The sequence below is a fragment of the Canis lupus genome, chromosome 7 (assembly GCF_003254725.2).
Source record: "Canis lupus dingo isolate Sandy chromosome 7, ASM325472v2, whole genome shotgun sequence".
Classification (NCBI taxonomy): Eukaryota; Metazoa; Chordata; class Mammalia; order Carnivora; family Canidae; genus Canis; species Canis lupus.
In genome coordinates, this window is record NC_064249.1 from 56,480,051 (window position 1) to 56,499,546 (window position 19,496).

A 19,496-nucleotide genomic window follows, 5' to 3' on the forward strand; every position below is an offset into this window, starting at 1 on the left:
ATTTAGTTATTACTTTTTATTTTTAAAATAAGTTTTTTAACTTTCTCCATGTTTCTTTAATAGAATGAAACCTAGATATCTTAATTCTGTATTGTTACTATGAATGGAATTTTAGAATCACGATTCAAAATTGGTTATAACTAATTTTTTAATGTTATTTTTTTCAGTGCTGATTTTATAGGCAAAACAGTTCCTAAAGTCTCTCATGACTTCCTGTTGTTGATTTGTAGAGCCTCTGTAGTTTTCTGTGTAGACATTCTTCCTCCTATATTTTTTCTTTCATTTTCTTATTGCTTTTGTCTAGTATCTTCAGTAAAATTTTGAAAAAAGGTATTGATTCCTGATGTCCTAATTGCATTTTTCCTGACGTGGAAATGTTTCTAAAGTATCTCTATTTACTAAATTATTTGTTGGAAGTTTTGAGTTTATGCCTTTATCAGGTTAAAGAAATTTTCTTCTGTTCCTATTCCTACTTTGCTAAGATAATTTTTTCATTGTTGATTGTTTTTGTTCTGTGTTCATATTGACTTTTCTTGGGGATGATTTTTTTCTTTGATATAGTGATGTATTACATGAAAATATTTGCTGATAATGAACCATTTTTAAATTTCTGGAACTATTATAGTTCCTTTACACTGTCTTCAATTAATGAGCTCCTAGATGGTACAAACTACATTCTATCAATCAAGAGTATTTATTAATCACTCTCTTATTACTAATAAATCATTTTCAGTTTCAGCCCTAAACTAAACAGTGAGTTAGGAAATCACTTTTGCTTTCCATTCAGAAAATACGGGTAGTAAATTATTTTCTTGCAAAGCAAAAAGAAAGGAGAGTTTAAAATCTATCATTAACTAAGGCTGCAACAAATTGTCTCCAAATTTAGCAGTTTAAGCTAATAAACATTTATTTTCTCACAAAGTTTCTGAAAGAAACCAGGAGCTGCATAGATGGGTGATTTTGGCTCATGGTCTCCTGCAAGGTTGCCATCAAGTTGTTGGTCAGGATGGCAGTCATCTGAAGAGATTGGAGAATCTGCTTTCAAGATCACTCACAGGGAGCTGTTGGCAAAAAGAAACTTCAATTCTTCACCATGTGGGTTTTTCACAGAAGTGCTTACACATCATGGGAGCTGGCTATTCCCAGATCAAAAGACCCGAGAGAATTAGAAAAATCCAAGACGTGCGTGCGTGTATGTGTGTGTGTGTGTGTGTGTTCTTAGAAGTGCATCCTATCTCCCATCGTTTTCTGTTCTTTACAAAAGAGTCACTAAGTCTAGCCTACGTTCAAAGGGAGGGGTAAAATAATCCTGCTTCAAGAGTATTATCAAATAATTTGAGCATCTATTTTTAAAATCATACCTACGAACACTGTTTTTCTCTGACAGTAAATAACAAACATACTTCAATTATATTACCCCATTCTTCACAATGTGACCGCAATTGTCCCCTTTGGGCTAGGATAACAAGGCTTTACTTTATTATTATATCCTTCATAATGTAAACCACACAACTATATACTCCAATCTGGCCATAGGAAATACCTGAAAAAGTTGATGCTTTGAAATCTCTAATTTCAATGCTGAGAGCATGAGAAGGGTGTAAGGCAATAGTTTGTTGCTAATTTGGTTATGGCTCGGTCTAACATTTTTGAAACCTGTGATTGGAATGTCAAATAGTTTATATTAGCCTTAGCATATTATAATTTCCATATGCATAACAGTGGTAAAATAATATAAATTTAAACTTATTTATAGAGGTTTTGTGTGTTATATAGCATACATAATTACATTCAGTATTAGGTCCAGGTTTATGTGATATGTGGGAGTTCACAGTTGTCCTAAATTTGTATAGGTCATCAAAATAGCTTGGATTTAAAACAGAATCCATATAATACATAAAAGTATATTAAAACAGGAGAATGGAGAATATTTCATTTTTGCAAGTGGCAACATTAATTTACTCTATTTTACTGTTGGAGAATATCAAGCTTTAAAATGTTAATAAAGGGCAGCCCTGGTGGCTCAGCAGTTTAGTGCCACTTTTGGCCCAGGGCGTGATACTGAAGACCTGGGATCGAGTCCCATGTCAGGCTCCCTACATAGAGGCTGCTTCTCCCTCTGCCTGTGTCTCTGCCTCTCTCTCTGTGTCTCTCATGAATAAATAAATAAAATTTAAAAATAAATGAAATAAAATGTTAATGTAATAAAAGGAACTTAATTAAATTTGATAAAAAGGGATTTTTACTAAATGTATATTATATACAAATGGATATTTTATGTAATGCTACATTAACAGATATGTCAAAATGGACATTGATTTTTTTTTCTTTTGAATAGCTAGATAGTGATCATTACCTCAAAAGAAATAACAACAAATTCTATCTTTGGGCTTCCTTCACCAAAGAACTCACAAAGCAAGTGTTAGAGCCCAATTAACCAAATCTACAAATTCAAACTGGCCAGAAACTGTGGTCAGAAAACTCTACCATTCCTTTTTGTCATTTTAAATGTCTGAGAGTATACACCAGCTATTTCCTGTTTCAGCTTTCCTGATGCAATTGAATATTCTCTTTTCTCTTTTAGTATTCAAAATTGAGAGCACTTAAGTTGAGGATCTTTTTTTTCAAAATGACTCTTTTCCTGTTCCAATATGCTCCTTCTGAGTTTTGTATGAGAATATATCTTTTCTCTTCCAAAATTATTGTAATATGTGCTTGAGACTAAGCTGTAGCCTTGTTACTCCATCAGTGACTTTAAATTCCATTCCTACTCCTGAGTACATGGCAGTTCCTACAGTGCCCTTGCTGTAACCCCATCCAATGTATTTGTATCCCTTACGGTTCTTTTTTGTTTCTCTAACACTTCTTCCCTCATCTCACCTTATCTTCCTTAAACTCTGAAGGAGACGGCAAGAATATAATCATTTTAGGAATAGGAGAGTTTCGTTTGAAAAACACTAGGTTAATTGAAGTTGGAGAGATCAAAAATCATTCCAGTTCCTTCGGCTTTCCAACCTAAATTCTACGTCTACCCAAAGGACATTTCCACTCAACTGAATTCTCTCTCTTTAGTGTTACCTTTACATATTTTTGTATCTCTTACATTCACTTTGTTTATTTTTCTCTTCTCTCATTAATTAGTAAGTTCTTGAGAGTCTTACTTGCTTCTATGCTTCACCACTAAAATTTTACTGGTTCACTTTATTGAGTTAATTTCAGTATTTATTGAGTAATTACTGTCTACTAACATCTTACAATTGGGCTTTTATCATAACTATTTTCTTAAAATAGTTTGTCATCATATTCAAATCTTAGATTGAATCAACTGTCATTTCTAGCACCTGAAATATTTTTCCATATATATTATTGTTGATCATCTAATTGTCTTTAATGTGGATATGTATGTGTATATTTGTGACTTTTATCGGATGCTGATTCTAGGAATTCCTTCAGTTTGTTTCTGTCCCAGTTCTTTTTTCAGAGGCCCATTAGGTATAAATTTAAAAACTAAACAAACAAACACTCTTTTGAGATATTATTCTTTTTTAGTTGATACATAAGGAACTTCTCCAGTTAAGTAGCTGAACACTTGTATGTAAACTAATCTAAGACCTTTGTGGCTAAAATTCAGAAGCTAGAATTCAGAAAAGTGAATAAACTAGATTTACTGTATGCAGCTGTTTCTCCTCGTGTAAGATATGGATATGGGAACCAGTACCATTCAGTTCACTTTGCTTAATGAGCTCCCACTTGTAAAACCTTTCACATGTTGAGAGCTCCCACTTGGAAAAAAGTTACCTTTAGTTTAAGGAATTCCTCTAAAACTCATCTTCCTCTTCTTATTTGCCCTTGTCATATTGCAGATACCATCATAATTGTGCAATGCAAAAACTAAAGTGTCTTAATGTCTTAGTGAGTATTTCTAGATATAGCATATGCTCCTCCAGTGGCTGTCAGAGTTGGCAGAAAAAAAATTATTTAAATATTATATTAAAACTATTAAATATTATAACTATTATAATTATATATTATAACTATTAAATATATGATGTTAACATTTAATTCAAATGTCCTTAAATTCCAGATAACATATTTTACCATTTACCAAGCTGAAAATTCTATAGTTTTCAAGGTTATTCTTATTTCACAAGTTAACCAATTAACCAAGAGTAGTGGTTTCATTATTCTGTTGGCTTGCATAAATATCTGTGTATTGCTTATTACAATTCATAGTGAAGATAATGATCATAAACATGCAATGCCAGGTGACTATTTTTAAAACTGTTATTTTTAAGTAAACTATTTTATTGAAATATGCTTCCAGAGAAATTCATCCATGCACAGTCTGGTGAAGTTTTGCAAAGGAACTTGTACATATACCCAGTACCTAGGTCAATAAATAAAACATAAAATAGCCATACTTTGTGACATGCTTTTATTCTGTTGTGAAGAAATGTCTGATATGAAATTTTTAGTGTTTGTTTTTCATTCTGCAAAATATACTAAGAAGAAATCAACAACAATCCACATTACCAAAAAAAAAGAGGTTTCAGTGACAGAATATATTTTAATATACAATTTTTATCATTTATTCTTATGAAGTTTATTTCTTTGGAAATAATCTAATTATTACAATTCTATATGGTGTGGCTATGTTAACTGTTGAGGGACATATATTAATTGTCTTGGTAAAACTTCTACCGTGTTTGTTGTTGTAACATCAACAACAAAACAAAAAGTATAGAATGCCTCACAGGAGAAATTCTTTTTCTGTGTATATTCGGTATTAGACGTGTCACCTCTAAACATCGCGTCCACTGTACTTTAGTGCAGTGGGATGTTTCCATGTCACATAGTCAGAGGGAGGTAGATTAATAGGGAATTCTAGCTGGAAATCTCTTCTCTGTTATTGTTCTCCCTCAGCAGTTGATGGCTAAGTTAATTCTCTTTAGTTTTGTCATGCTCTAAAGCACACATTGCCAAGCAATGGTAAGCTTTATGAGAAAAAAAAAAAAACAACAACAACAAAGGAAGCAATGGTGTCCATCAAAGTCTTAAAGTTGCATTTTTAAACTTTGGCTTGACCTGATGTGCCATTCAAAAAAGCTTCAAAAGATTATTTTTTTAGAGAAAGGTTCAATATGTCCCGAGGCTATCGGTTTTGAGTTAAACTGGGTGAAGTAGAAATATTTTACTCATCAGCTTTGCAGTCACAGAGTTTGCCTCAGCTAGAACAAAACTGCTGAGGCATTTAGAGAAAATTAACCCCCCATCCTGGCGGCCAGATGTGACTGGTTTCTGATGAATGCACATGAGTGGGCTGAAAAATCAAGAGACTGTGAAATTCCTGTCAGGTCCGTACAGTGCAGAATGGGCTATTGACTGCTTTCTATATTTCCCTCCATCATTCTTCTTGAACACTGCCATTAATTTCCTCTCCTACTCTGACTTGTGTTTTTTCCCCCTCCCTCTTCCCTTTAGCTCTGTCAGCTGCAAAGAAGGATACACAAGGTGTGGCAGAAGCACTTCAAACTGGTGGTCCTCTACAGCCAGATGAGGCTGGCCAAGTTCCAGACAGACTCTCAAGAGAGTATTCAGAAAATATTAGCTGTGCAGGTAGGTGATTGCAGGGAAGTAGGAAAGATCATTCTGATCTAGATTGAAAAGCAAATGATGGGTAGTGTGATGAAGCATTAAAACCATATCCCATCAGAGTTTTATAAATTTTTAACCTCTTTAATAAACTGGAATTGCATGAAGGATGAATTCAGTAAGTTAGCATATATACCATGCATACTTTGGGGGAAAAGGGAGATTGAACTTATTTTTCACAAACCTCAAAACAGATTTTTATAAATACATTTGGTATAAATGTATATTTTCAAATCTTCAGGCTTTGCAGATGCCATTCAGCTGTTTAAGAGATACTGTCAACAGTTGCCTTGTGTTGCTTTTGTGTGAAATCTACTTCAGTGAAAATGACACTTATGTTTATTTTATTTAACTGTTTTCTTTCCCTCTCCATTTTGAAAGAGTCTTGCCCTCCTATGAAGATTTAGAGAGAACTTTATTTGAAAAATAAGCAATTTGGGATTAGAACGTAACTACGGTTCCAGATGTATGTGAAATTTTGCTGTTTGTTTCTATCCAAATTTTTAGTGGATCAGTTGTCTTTATTTTAAGGCTCTGATCTATTTTAGAAACCCTTATTAACTCCTTAAAGACTATTTTTGGAAAATCAATTTTTTAGATTAATATTTTATTATTCGAAATGTTATAACATGCATAAAACATGACTTACCAAAGGACAACGAACACCATCTTGTTCTATTAAAAAAAAAATAGAAGTACCTGTTCTATAAAATAAAATGCACATGCTCTTTAACACCATAATTTTGAGGTGAGTGGGTGGCTCAGTTGGTTGAGCTTCTGCCTTTGGCTCAGGTCATGATCCCAGGACCCTGGGATCCAGCCGTATCAGGATCTCTGCTCCCTGCTCACTGGGGAATCGGCTTCTCCCTCTGTCCCTCCATCCCGCTTGTGATCTCTCTCTTTCTCCTCTCTATTTGCTTGCTTGCTTGTGCATGCACACACACATGCTCAAATAAATAAAATCTTTAAAAAAAATAAAACCATAATCTTCATTAACTTGCAGCATAAACAATGCATGCTGAACCTAAACAAACCAAATCTTTTTCTAAATATTTTAATTACATGTACACTTCATGATGCGTAATTCACCACAATCAAAGGATTTTGCAGAATATTTCCAATGTTTTTCAAATTTCATTTTTACTGGTGGCTATTTTTGCTATTTCCTCTGAGAATGTGTGTGTGTGTGTGTGTGTGTGTGTGTATCTACCCCATTTGAAGTACATATATAACTTTATATATGTATACTTTATATAAAGATGCCATTGATAATGAATTATAACAAAAAGTTAAAATAATAGAAGCTTAAAGTTTTGAAAAATAGAACTTAAATGTGTAGGTTTAATGGATATTCAGATACAAACTTGAATATAAACTACAGTTGCAGTATTTTTGAAGGCAAGAGCTTGTTTTTTTCTTTAAAAGTCTGTTAACAGGGGCACCTAGGTGGCTCAATTGGTTGAGCATCTGCCTTTAACTCAACTCAGGTCATGATCCCAGGGTCCTGGGATGAGCCCACACCTGGCTCTGTGTTCAGTGGTAGGGAGTCTACGTCTCTCTCCCTCTCCCTGCCACTCCCCCTGTTTGTGCTCCTTTGCATGCTCTCTCTGTCAGATAAATAAATAATTTTTTTAAAAATCTGTTAACAAATAATACATTAAAAATTATGGAGTGCCTAAAACTCGTGATTCCCTTTTAAATATTCAAAGGTAATTTGTCTGTTCTATTGTTTTAGAAAAATCTCATACTTCTGCCTAAGTGTAAATATTCTCAAAAATCTTACAAATGATAAATCCTCATTGTGAATTAGGCTGTATTTTGAAATATTGAAAATGTCAGTAGAAACTGATTATCAGTAAACTCTCAATCCATAACCTACAACAATCCTTATTCCAATTTTTTATTAGAAATCCACCAATACATTTTTTAACCAAATGTGATTTTAAGTTACTTATTTTGAGACTGTTATATAACAGTATAAATAAAGAGAAATTTTAGGATAGTTTCAGTAGGAAGACTCAACTACTATGCTTCTAGAGACACAGTAAGAAGGCCGGATTGTATTTGGGGAAACTAAGGAATTTACTGAGTTCTTATCTAATGGAGATGCCTTCAATTTATAATATTTCAACTTTGGCTTTTAATAGAAATATTGAAATATAATTTTCAGGATCTTCCCATAAAACTATAGAAATGAGGGCAATCCTCTGAAAAATTCAATTCCTAAACCTTCAGCATGGTACACAATGACCATCATGACCCAGTTCCTACTAAATGTACCAGCTTCATCTCTCTCCACATTAGTTCCTTAAAGTATAAAACCTCTTGTTTAACTCCTTCTTCCTTTCCTGTGCCTGTACTCTTACCTCTTTCTGTAATACTCTTTATTATCTTACCTGTTAACATCTGATTCAACTCAAACATCTTAACATCTTTTCTACAAAATCCTTCCTGAGCACCTTCCTTTTCTTTACCTCCTACCATACTCTGTACATATCACCAAACCACAGTTGTATTTTCAGACCTTACTCCCACTTGCTGTGCTTTTCTTCTTAAAAGATTCTAAGCTCCTTTGGGGCTTTACACAATCAGTGAAATCAGTTCAGTTCTTGCTCAGTTGGTTTTTAGTGTGTATGATAATAGCAAGGATATCTGAAAGTATCCCATGACTCTCTTGTTTTCACTTATTATAATATCAAAAATGTTTAAATGAAAACATGATAGAGTGATTTAGTATGTTTGCAGAGTGAGTCTGCACATGTCAGTCTCTACAATTTGAGTCAACATGGCTAAAAATTGCTTAACAGAACAGATACTATTGTTGTCTATTTTCATATGATTTAGTAGCATATCAAAACTCTGGAATCTAATGTTTTATATTTTGAAGATCGTATTAAAATTATGCCACAAAATATTAGTAAATTATTTTTTTAAAAGGTATTAGTGAATTATTTGATGAGAAAACCATCTGATAAATCTTTTAAAAAGTAAATTATATATAACTAATATTGAGAAAAAGCAATTCAAAATAAATGTTAAGCAGAAAAATAAAGCTTTGTTTCATCCTTGGTTTTGGAACAATTACTTGTAGGACTATCAAAAAAACAAATGCATAATTGGCAAATCTGCAGATGGCAGAAAACCAGGTGGGCCACATAGCTTTTGAATAACATAATCAAGTAGAAACTAGTAAGATAAACTATAACTGGAATAAAACATTGGTATATTTGATATCAAAGCCATTTATATAAAATATGCACATAGGGATTTTAGTTGACTGCAATTTTAACATGAGCCTAAGTGAGCTACTATGATCTTAAAATCAATGCCATGTTCCAGCTCTGGCAACCATTTGAGACATCTTGAATCTGACAGTGTAGGGCATATTTTACAGTCCTAACCTCAAATCTCAGCCCATATAAAGTACTATCATTGCAATATTTTTCTATTTTTATTTTTAATTTATTTAATGCTGTGATATTTAATACCTCTTTGGCATCTGGCTTAGAAAGAAGACTAGATGTTAACTTATAATTTAAATAAGAGAATGTTATGTGGCAAACACATTCATGTGATCTTAGACTTTGAAGGCACAAATGTTTTGTCTTGTTAAAGGAGGTGATAGTTACATTGCACTTGTTCAAAAGTTGAGTATATCTGCAGTATTTTATAAAGGTTTGGGAAGTATAGCTTAAGGGCCATTTTGATATATTAGAAATAGCAATCTAATAAAAGTCAAGGAAAGGGAAAAATGTACAAATTTAGAATGTTTAATTGTAAAAGGAAAAGACTCAAAAGGACAAACATCTAAAGGACTAAGTGAAGATTGGCAATGCCTGGACCCACGATGGAAAAGATGAGATAGTGGCTTTGAGCTCAGTAGGAAAACATTTGCTCTCCAAACATGCACTGCTAGTGCTTGAGCAAAAGCACTGCAGTGGTTGAGGGAAAGCAAACTGGCTAAGAATCAGCCCAGAGAGCACCTTCTCAGTCTGTACTCCTGGAATGTTCACCTGACCTCCTTGTGCAAACATTTGTCTGTGGTCTGTATCTCTTTACCCACTAGAATGTAAGCCTTCTCAGTTGAAAAGCATGTCTTATTTGTTCATCTTTATCCTCCTGGCACTAACGACAGTTCTTAATACGTAAGTACTCAAAAATATTTGTTGAGTGAATTGATTATTATGTGAATTGGCGAAGTAGTTTATTAAGATTTAATGTGATAACCTCAAAGTTCTATCTAAGCTCTATGTGCCTACTATTCTGTATGTTAATAACAAAAGCATTCTCTAGGTATTTTGCCAAGAATTTTGATGGCACAGAAGTAAGATGTTTAGTCATTTCAGACTTTTGTGCGTGCGCGCACACATACACTCACACATGCTGAGTACTTATAGGGACAAACCAATTTCTTATTTCTGGAAGATAACTATACAAATAAAAATAAGCCAGAAAAAACTGGCTAAAGATCCAAAATCACTTGGTTGGACCTGGGAAGAGGACCAGCCAGGAGGACCCTAAATTCTCCTTGTCCCACAAATATAACTAGATAACACTCACATCATCATGAATAATACAAAAGCCAACCTGAGGACTAGCAGAACAGACTCCACAACTAAAGGTAGAGAAGAGGCCACATCAAAGAAGGCAGGAAAGGTGAAGATGAGGTTTGGGAGTGAATAAGACCAGACTGTGACTGTCAGCAGTGGGGAGGGAGCCCATGGTGTGGAAAAAGGCAAAAATACAGACTGTTACACTGGAAAGCTCTCACAGGGAAGACAGATCCCCATTCCATATGGCTTTTAAAGTGAGAAGGGCAGAATCTTATAAGTTTGTACAACTACTAGGACTTAAAATATGGGATTTTAAAAATTGGTGGATTTAGGTCCAGGAGAGCCTGGAGGGCTCTGGAGGGCATTAGGAAGTAGAGTCCCTACCCTTAAAGAGACAGCATGACAAAAACCCATGGCAATACAGCATGGAAGCAGAAGTTTGAAAAATGTCACGGGCATACAGGAAGGAGAGTTATTTACTCATCTCAGAGCATGGCCACAGAGGCAATGATCACAGGGAGACCCCTCTAGGAACAGAAGAGCTAGAAGATACATTTCCCTCCCCCCACCCACCACAAAAAACAGGGCCACCTGGTGCAGACTAGCATGATGCCAACACTCACTACCTAACTTGCTTACACCAAGCCCTGTCCCCCATACTTTTGTATATTCACCCTTTCCAGTCAATCTTGCCTCAGTCCAGGTGCGTAAGGTCTCCTCTCCCAGAAGCCCAGCACAAACCCTACCAACACCCCAACTCCCAACCCAATCATTTTGTGGAACCTCAGTTTAAGTGGCCACATTAGTAGTGGTAACAAGCCTTATTTCACAAACAGACCAGGGCACATCTTGTTAAAAAAACACCCCACCCATCCAGTGAGTGAACATAGCTCACAACAGACAAAGAGAACCTCTGCAAATGACTGGACTGAAGGAAAAATTGGCTGGGACACAATAGCAGGGCATATGCAACACACATAGGAGACACTCCCTGAAGCCCCAGATCCTGGAGAACAAAAGACATTGCACTGTAGGGCACTATAGTATCTCTTCTTCATAAAACCATTATATTCAAGAGCAGGAGATATAGCTGACTTTGCTAACATAAGCAGACACAGAGAAGTACACAAAATGATGGGACAGAGGAATATATCCCAAATGAGAGAAACATAAAAACCACAAGAGAACCAAGCAAAATGGATATAAGTAATATGCCAGATAGAGAATTTAAAGTAATGATCATAAAGATGCTCACTGGACTTGAGAAGGAATGGAGGACATCAATGAGACCCTTAACAAAGAGACTAAAAAGAATCAATCAGAGATGAAGAATATAACAAATGAAATTTAAAATACACTTGGTAGAATAAGTAGCAGGCTAGAGGAAGCAAAGGAATGAATCAATGACCTGGAAGACAGAATAATAAAAAGTAATCAAGGCAAGCAAATGAGAGGGAAAAGGATTATGCAAATGAGAATAGACTTAGGGAACTTCATGACTCCATCAAGTTTAATAATATTCATATTATAGGGATCCCAGAAGAAGAAAGAGAAAAGGGGGCAGAAAATTTACTGGAAGAAATAATATCAAAAAACTCCCCTAATCTGGGGAAGGAGATAGATATCCACATCCAGGAGGCATAGAGATTCCCCAACAAAATCAACACAGGGAGGTCCATACCAAGACATATAGTAATTAAAATGGCAAAAAATGGTGATAAAGAAAAAAATTTAAAGCAGCAAGAGAAAATAAGACAGTTACAAGAGAAACTCCATAAGGCTATCAGCAGATTTTTTCAGCAGAAACTTTGTAGTCAAGAAGAGAGTGGCATGATATATTCAAAGTGCTGAAAGGGAAAGATTTACAACCAAGAATATTCTATGCAACAATACAGTCATTCAGAATAGAAGAGACAAAGTATTTCTGAGACAAACAAAATCTAAAGGAGTCGTGATCACTAAACCATTCCTACAAGAAATATTAAAGGGGATGCTTTGAATGGAAAGGAAAGACCATAGTGAGAGAACAAAAAGTTGGTAGCACAAAAGGAGTAACAATATGTATATCTATAAAAACCAGTCCAGAAATTCACAAAATAAAAGAATGTAATATATGATGCCATATATCTAAAGCATAAAGGGGAGAAGCATAAAGAATGGGAGCCATCAATTTAATATAGACTATTTTATGCAGAAGATGTTATATACAAACCTAACGGTAACCATAAATCAAAAACTAGTAATAGATATGCAAAGAATAAAGGGAAAGGAATCCAAGTATATCACTAAAGAAAGCCAACAAACCATGAAAGATAGCAAGAGAAGGATCAGAGAAAAACTACAAAAAGAACCACGTAACAAGTAAAATATATACATATCTTTCAATATATACATATTTATCAATATTTACTTTGAACGTAAATGGACTAAATGCTCCAATCAAAAGACACGAAGTGACAGAGTAGATAGAAAAACAGGACTATATACTGCCTTTAAGAAACTCATTTCAGACCTGAAGATACATGCAGATTGAAAGTGAGATACTGGAGAAATATTTAGCATTAAAATAAATGTCAAAAGAAAGCCAGGGTAGCAATACTAATATCAGACAAAATAGATTTTAAAACAAAGAGGGTAATAAGAGATAAAGAAAGGTACTATATAATAATAAGGGTGATGGTCCAACAAGAAGATACAACAATTGTAAATATTTATGCACCCAAAATAGGAGCACCCAAATACATAAAAACACATAAAACGGTTAACATACACAAAGAAACTAATAGATAGTAATACAATAATAGTAGGGTACTTTAACACCCCAGTTACATCAATGGACAGATCATCCAAACAGAAATTTCAGCAAGGAAACAATGGCTTTGAATGATGTGGTGATCAGCTGGACTTAACATATATTCAGAACATTCCATCCTAAAACAGCATAATATACATTCTTTTCAAGTGCACATGGAACATTCTCTAGAATAGAGTATATATTAGGCTACAAAACAAATCTAAAAAAAATCAAAAAGATCAAAGTCATACCATGCATCTTTGCTGACCATAACACTATAAAACTAGAAATCAACCACAAGAAAAAAATATTGGAAAGCACACAAATACCCGGAAGTTAAATAACCTACTACTAAACAATGAATAGACCAACCAAGAAATTAAGGAAAAATTTAAAAATTACATGGAAACAAATGAAAATGAAAACATAATGGTCCAAAATCTTTGGAATGCAGAAAAAGCATTTCTAAGAAGGATGTTTATAGCAATACAAGCCTACCTCAAGAAACAAGAAAAATCTCAAATATACAACCTAAACTTACACTAAAGGAGCTAGAAAAAGAACAAAAACAAAAACAAAAACAAAACTCAAAACCAGCAGAAGGACTAATGAAGGCTAAAGCAGAAATAAATGATATAGAAACTTAAAAATCAATAGAACATAGCAATGAAATCAGGAGCTGGTTCTTTCAAAATATCAACAAAATTGATAAACCTCTAATCATACAAAAAAAGATTCAAATAAAATCACAAATTAAAGAGGAGAGAAATAACAGCCAACATCACAGAAATACTAACAATTATAAGGGAATAATATTAAAAATTATATATCAAAAAGATGTTGTATTTCCATGTACCACTAATGAAGCAGTAGAAAGAGAAACCCATAAATCAATCCAATTCACAATTGCATCAAAAACAGTAAGATACTTGGGAATAAACCTAACCAAAGAGGTGAAATACCTATACTCTGAGAACTCTACAACACTAATGAGAGAAACTGAATATGACACAAAGAAATGGGAAAACATTCCATGCTCATAAATTATAAAACAAATATTGTTAAAATGTCTATACTATCCACTGAAAGCAATCTACACATTTAATGCAATCCTTAGCAAAGTACTGCCAACATTGGTCACAGAGCTAGAACAAACAATCCTGAAATTTGTATGGAACCACAAAAGATCCTGAACAGCCAAAGCAACCTTGAAAAACAGAAAAGCAAAACTGGATTATCACAATTCCAGACTTAACTTCATATTACAAAACTGTAGTGATCAAACCAGTATGGTACTGGCACAAAAATAAACACATAGATGAATGGAACAGAATAGAAGATCCAGAAAGAAATCCATACTTATATGTTCATTAAACTTTGGCAAAGAAGGAAAGAATATCTGATGGGAAAAAGACAGTCTCTTCAACAAGTAATGTTAGGAAAACTGGACAGCTACATGCAAAAGAATGAACCTGGACCACTTTCTTACACCATACACAAAAATAAATACAAAATGGGTTAAAGACCTAAAGGTGAGATTTGAAACCATAAAAATCCTAAAAGAGAGGACAGGCAGCAATTTTTGTGATATCAGTCATAGCAACACTTTTCTAGAAATGTGTCCTGAGGCAAGGGAAACAAAAACAAAAATTCACTATTCAGACTGCATCAAAATAAGAAACTTCTATACAGCAAAGGAAACAATCAACAAAACTAAAAGACAACCTACTAAATGAGAGAAGATATTTGCAAATGACATATCTGTTAAGGGTTGTAAAATATATAAAGAACTGACACAACTCAACACCCAATAAACAAATAACCCAGTCCAATGATATGAACAGATATTTCTCCAAAGAAAACATACAAATGGCCAATAGATGCTTGAAAAGATGCTCAACATCACTCATCAGGGAAATGCAAATCAAAACCACAGTGAGATATCACCTCACACCTGTCAGAAAGGCTAAAATCAAAAAGACAAGAAACAACAAGTATTGGTAAGCATGTGAAGAAAAAGGTACCCTCTTGCACTGTCTATGGAAATGCAAACTGGTGCAGCCACTCTGGAAAACAGTATGGAGTTTCCTCAAAAGATTAAAAATAGAACAACCCTACAACTCAGTAATCACACCACTGATTTTTACCCAAAAAACATAAGAACATTAATTCAAAGGGATACATGCATCCCTGTGTTTATTTCAGCATTATTTATAATAGCCAAACTATGGAAGAAGCCTGTTTTCACTCAATAGATGAATGTTTAAAGAAGATGTGGTATAACTTTCTTCAGAGAGTTGCAATAAATCATCTTAAGATTTGTGTGGAATCAGAAAAGATCCCGAATAGCCAGAGGAATATTAAAAAAGAAAACCAGAGCTGGGGGCATCACAATGCCAGATTTCAGGTTGTTCTACAAGGATGTGGTCATCAAGATAGTATGGTACTGGCACAAAAACAGACACATAGATCAATGGAACAGAATAGAGAATCCAGAAGTGGACCTTCAACTCTGTGGTCAACTAATATTCAACAAAGCAGGAAAAACTATCCACTGGAAAGATAGTCTCTTCAATAAATGGTGCTGGGAAAATTGGACAGTCACATGCAGAAGAATGAAACTAGACCACTCTCTTGCACCATACACAAAGATAAACTCAAAATGGATGAAAGATCTAAATGTGAGACAAGAATCCATCAGAATCCTAGAGCAGAACACAGGCAACACCCTTTTTGAACTTGGCCACAGCAACTTCTTGCAAGATACTTCCATAAAGGCAAGGGAAACAAAAGCAAAAATGAATTATTGGGACTTAATCAAGATAAAAAGCTTCTGCAAAGAAAAAGAAACAGTCAAAAAAACTAAAAGACAACCTATAGAATGGGAGAAGATATTTGCAAATGACCTATCAGATAAAAGGCTAGTATCCAAGATCTATAAAGAACTTATTAAACTCAACAGCAAAGAAACAAATGATCCAATCATGAAATGGACAAAAGACATGAACAGAAATCTCACAGAGGAAGACATAGACGTGGCCAACAAGCACATGAGAAAATGCTCCACATCACTGGCCATCAGGGAAATACAAATCAAAACCACATTGAGATACCACCTCACCCCAGTGAGAATGGTGAAATTTAACAAGACAGGAAACCACAAATGTTGGAGAGGATGTGGAGAAAGGGGAACCCTCTTGCACTGTTGGTGGGAATATGAACTGGTGCAGCCACTCTGGAAAACTGTGTGGAGGTTCCTCAAAGAGTTAAAAATAGATCTGCCCTATGACCCAGCAATTGCCCTGGGTAAATCTTTGGATTTACCCCAAAGATACAGATGCAATGAAACGCGGGGACACCTGCACCCCGGTGTTTATAGCAGCCATGTCCACAATAGCCAAACTGTGGAAGGAGCCTCGGTGTCCATCCGGAGATGAATGGATAAAGAAGCTGTGGTCTATGTATACAATGGAATATTACTCAGCCATTAGAAACGACGAATGCCCACCATTTGCTTTGACGTGGAGGGAACTGGAGGGTATTATGCTGAGTGAAGTAAGTCAATCGGAGAAGGACAAACATTGGTCTCATTCATTTGGGGAATTAAAAAATAGTGGAAGGGAATAAAGGGGAAAGGAGAGAAAATGAGTGAAATTATCAGTAAGGGTGACAGAACATGAGAGACACCTAACTCTGGGAAATGAACAGCAGGTAGTAGAAAGGGAAGTGGGCGGGGGGTTAGGGTGACTGGGTGACGGGCACTGAGGAGGGCACTTGACGAGATGAGCAGTGGGTGTTATGCTATATGTTGGCAAATTGAACTCCAATAAAATAAAATAATAAAATAAAATAATAAAATAAAGCCAAATCTCAATAAAAAAGATGTTGTATATAGATACAATGGAATATTATTCAGCTATAAAAAAAAGAATGCAATCTTGACATTCACAACAACATGGACAGAGCTAGAGAGTATAATGCTAAGCAAAATAAGTCATTCAGAGAAAGACAAATACAATATGGTTTCACTCATATGTGGAATTTAAGAGACAAATAAATTAGGAAAGAGAAACCAAAAAACAGACTCTTAACTATAGAGAACAGATAGTTTTGCCCAAACATCTTGTAATCACAATAAATACAAATTGTTTCATTGTACTGTCCAAAGTTATAAATTTACAGATTGGTCGTAAAGGAAATTCCATCACATTTAGAAGAGACACACCGCAGACAAATAGAAACCAAATGAAAAACATAGACAAAAAGAAAAAAAAAATAGTTCTAATTTAAAAAGAAGAAATGGCTTGAACAAATATTATGAGAATAAAATTGAATAGTGCATAGGATACAGGGGAAATGGCAACTAATTTTATATTATTAAGGAATAAAATGTGATATAGGGAATACCAGAAACAAAGTGAAGAGGTAGATATATAAAATACTGGAAAATACCTAATTAAATGGTTGTATTACCAGGTATAGACAATAAACTTTATGGCTAGGAAGTGGAGAAAGCTACTTAGGCCTGAATTCAGAGTAATAGTTTTGTAAAATAGATGGGACTTGAAATAATCTTCCAGGAATGAGTAACTGAATATAGAGAAAGAAAAACAATGTGTGAGATGGAGGGAGGGTAACACCTTCAAGTAGAAAAGATCTATAAATTAAATATTTATAAATATTTATAAATATAAGTTAAATATTTATTTAAGTCTAATTAATTATTATAAAAGACTTGGAAAATAAATTCCATGGCTATGGAATAGACATTATTTCTTGATTTTTTTTGTTGGTTTTGCTTGTTTTTTTTTTCTTTAACAAGTCATCTGTCTCATCCTCACTAAGTGCCAACCATTGTCCTCTGTGCTTTATAAGTTTTAATTCATTTAATTCTTAAAGAACCCTAGGAGGTGTATGCATGGTGTTTCAATTTAACGAAAGAGGAAACTGAAGGACACAGAGGTTACATCTTTTGCCCAGGGTCACATAGCAAATAGAAGAGACAGGATTTTAACCCAAACACTTTGGCTGCAGAATACCTGCTCTTAAAAATCATACAGTGACAATTCTCTGTGTGTTTGTTACTAAGATTAGATGGTCTCAGAGGAAGACAGTGAAAAGAGGTAAAGTAAGTTCTTAAACAAGGTCACAAATTTAACAGTCTGACTAATTTAAGTTTGCTGTTAGAAGAATGCAGTGAACATTCAGTAAATAATTATTAACCATTCATTTATCAAACCAAGTGCTAAATTTTTGGTATTCTCATGTCAAGTATTTCTTCTCATGGTATTAGTGTAGCTTATCAGCTACCAGTGGAGAGTTCACTTAAACCATAAAAAGTATAAAAATCATATGGCTTTTTTGGTGAAAAACATGAAATACAGATCCAAATAAACTCAAAGAACCTCCCCCCCAAAAAAGATATTTACATTGTAGTCAACATTTGAAAACTAAAGATAATGAAAATTAAAAATAAAATGTAAAAGAATCCAGAAGAAAAGAAATCAAAAATTACCTCTAGCATCTCATCAGAAACTATGAAGTTCAAAAGACAGAAGACTATCTTTAAACTGCCTAAGGGAAAAGTAAACTTAGAATTCTCTATCCAGCAAAAATATCAAAATGTAGGCCATATAACCATACTAAAAGTTATATTTTAAAAATGGACTAAAATTTCCAATTAAAAAACAGATAATAGTCACATTATATAAACATACAAGACTCAAATTTAGTTATCTATTTGTCTATAAATGATACACCATGAAGACACTGATAGGTTAAAAGTATAAGGCTAGAAAAAGACATGCCAGGGACGCCTGGGTGGCTCAGCAATTGAGCATCTGCCTTTGGCTCAGAGTGTGAGCCTGGGATCCAGAATCAAGTCCCGCATTGGGCTCCCTGCATGGAGCCTGCTTCTCTCTCTGCCTGTGTCTTTGTCTCTCAAGAATAAATAAATAAAATATTTTTTTAAAAAAGAAAAAGACATGCCATGCAAACCAAGTTGGTGAGGCTATATTAATATCAAATTAAACTTCACAATTTAACTATAACCAGAGATCAAGAGGGTCATTTCATTAAGAGAAAGAATCAGTTTATCAAGCACATATAACAATTCTAAATGTGTATGCATCTAATAAAAAAATTCAAAATACATATGGAAAACATTGAGAAAAATTGCAGTAGAAATAAAAAGATGTGTAATATAATTTGAGATTTTTTTATAATTTGAGACTTTGATATTCCTCTCAGGAATTAATAGAACATGCAGACAGAAAACCAGTAAGAACATGGAAGAACTGAACTACACTATCAACCAACTAGACCTTATTGACATTTATTGAACATTCCATTCAACAATAACTGAATATACATTATTTTAAAGTGCATATGGAATATTTCCAAATACATACCATATCCTGAGTCATAAATCAAGTTTAAATAAATTTAAAAGATTGAAATAGTGTGGAATATGTTGTCTGACTACAATTAAATTATCA

The 19,496-nt window shown here is 34.1% G+C and overlaps 1 protein-coding gene across 8 annotated transcripts in view; it reads left to right on the forward strand.

The window, feature by feature from the left end:
- Positions 1–19,496, forward strand: part of CCDC178 (coiled-coil domain containing 178) — a 426,023-nt gene that overhangs the window by 381,512 nt on the left and 25,015 nt on the right. For all 8 annotated transcript variants that reach the window (XM_025429202.3, XM_025429203.3, XM_025429201.3 and 5 more), the window contains one exon: positions 5,482–5,616. In XM_025429202.3, coding sequence (XP_025284987.1) covers positions 5,482–5,616 — 135 coding nt within the window. The remainder of the gene's footprint in view (positions 1–5,481; positions 5,617–19,496) is intronic.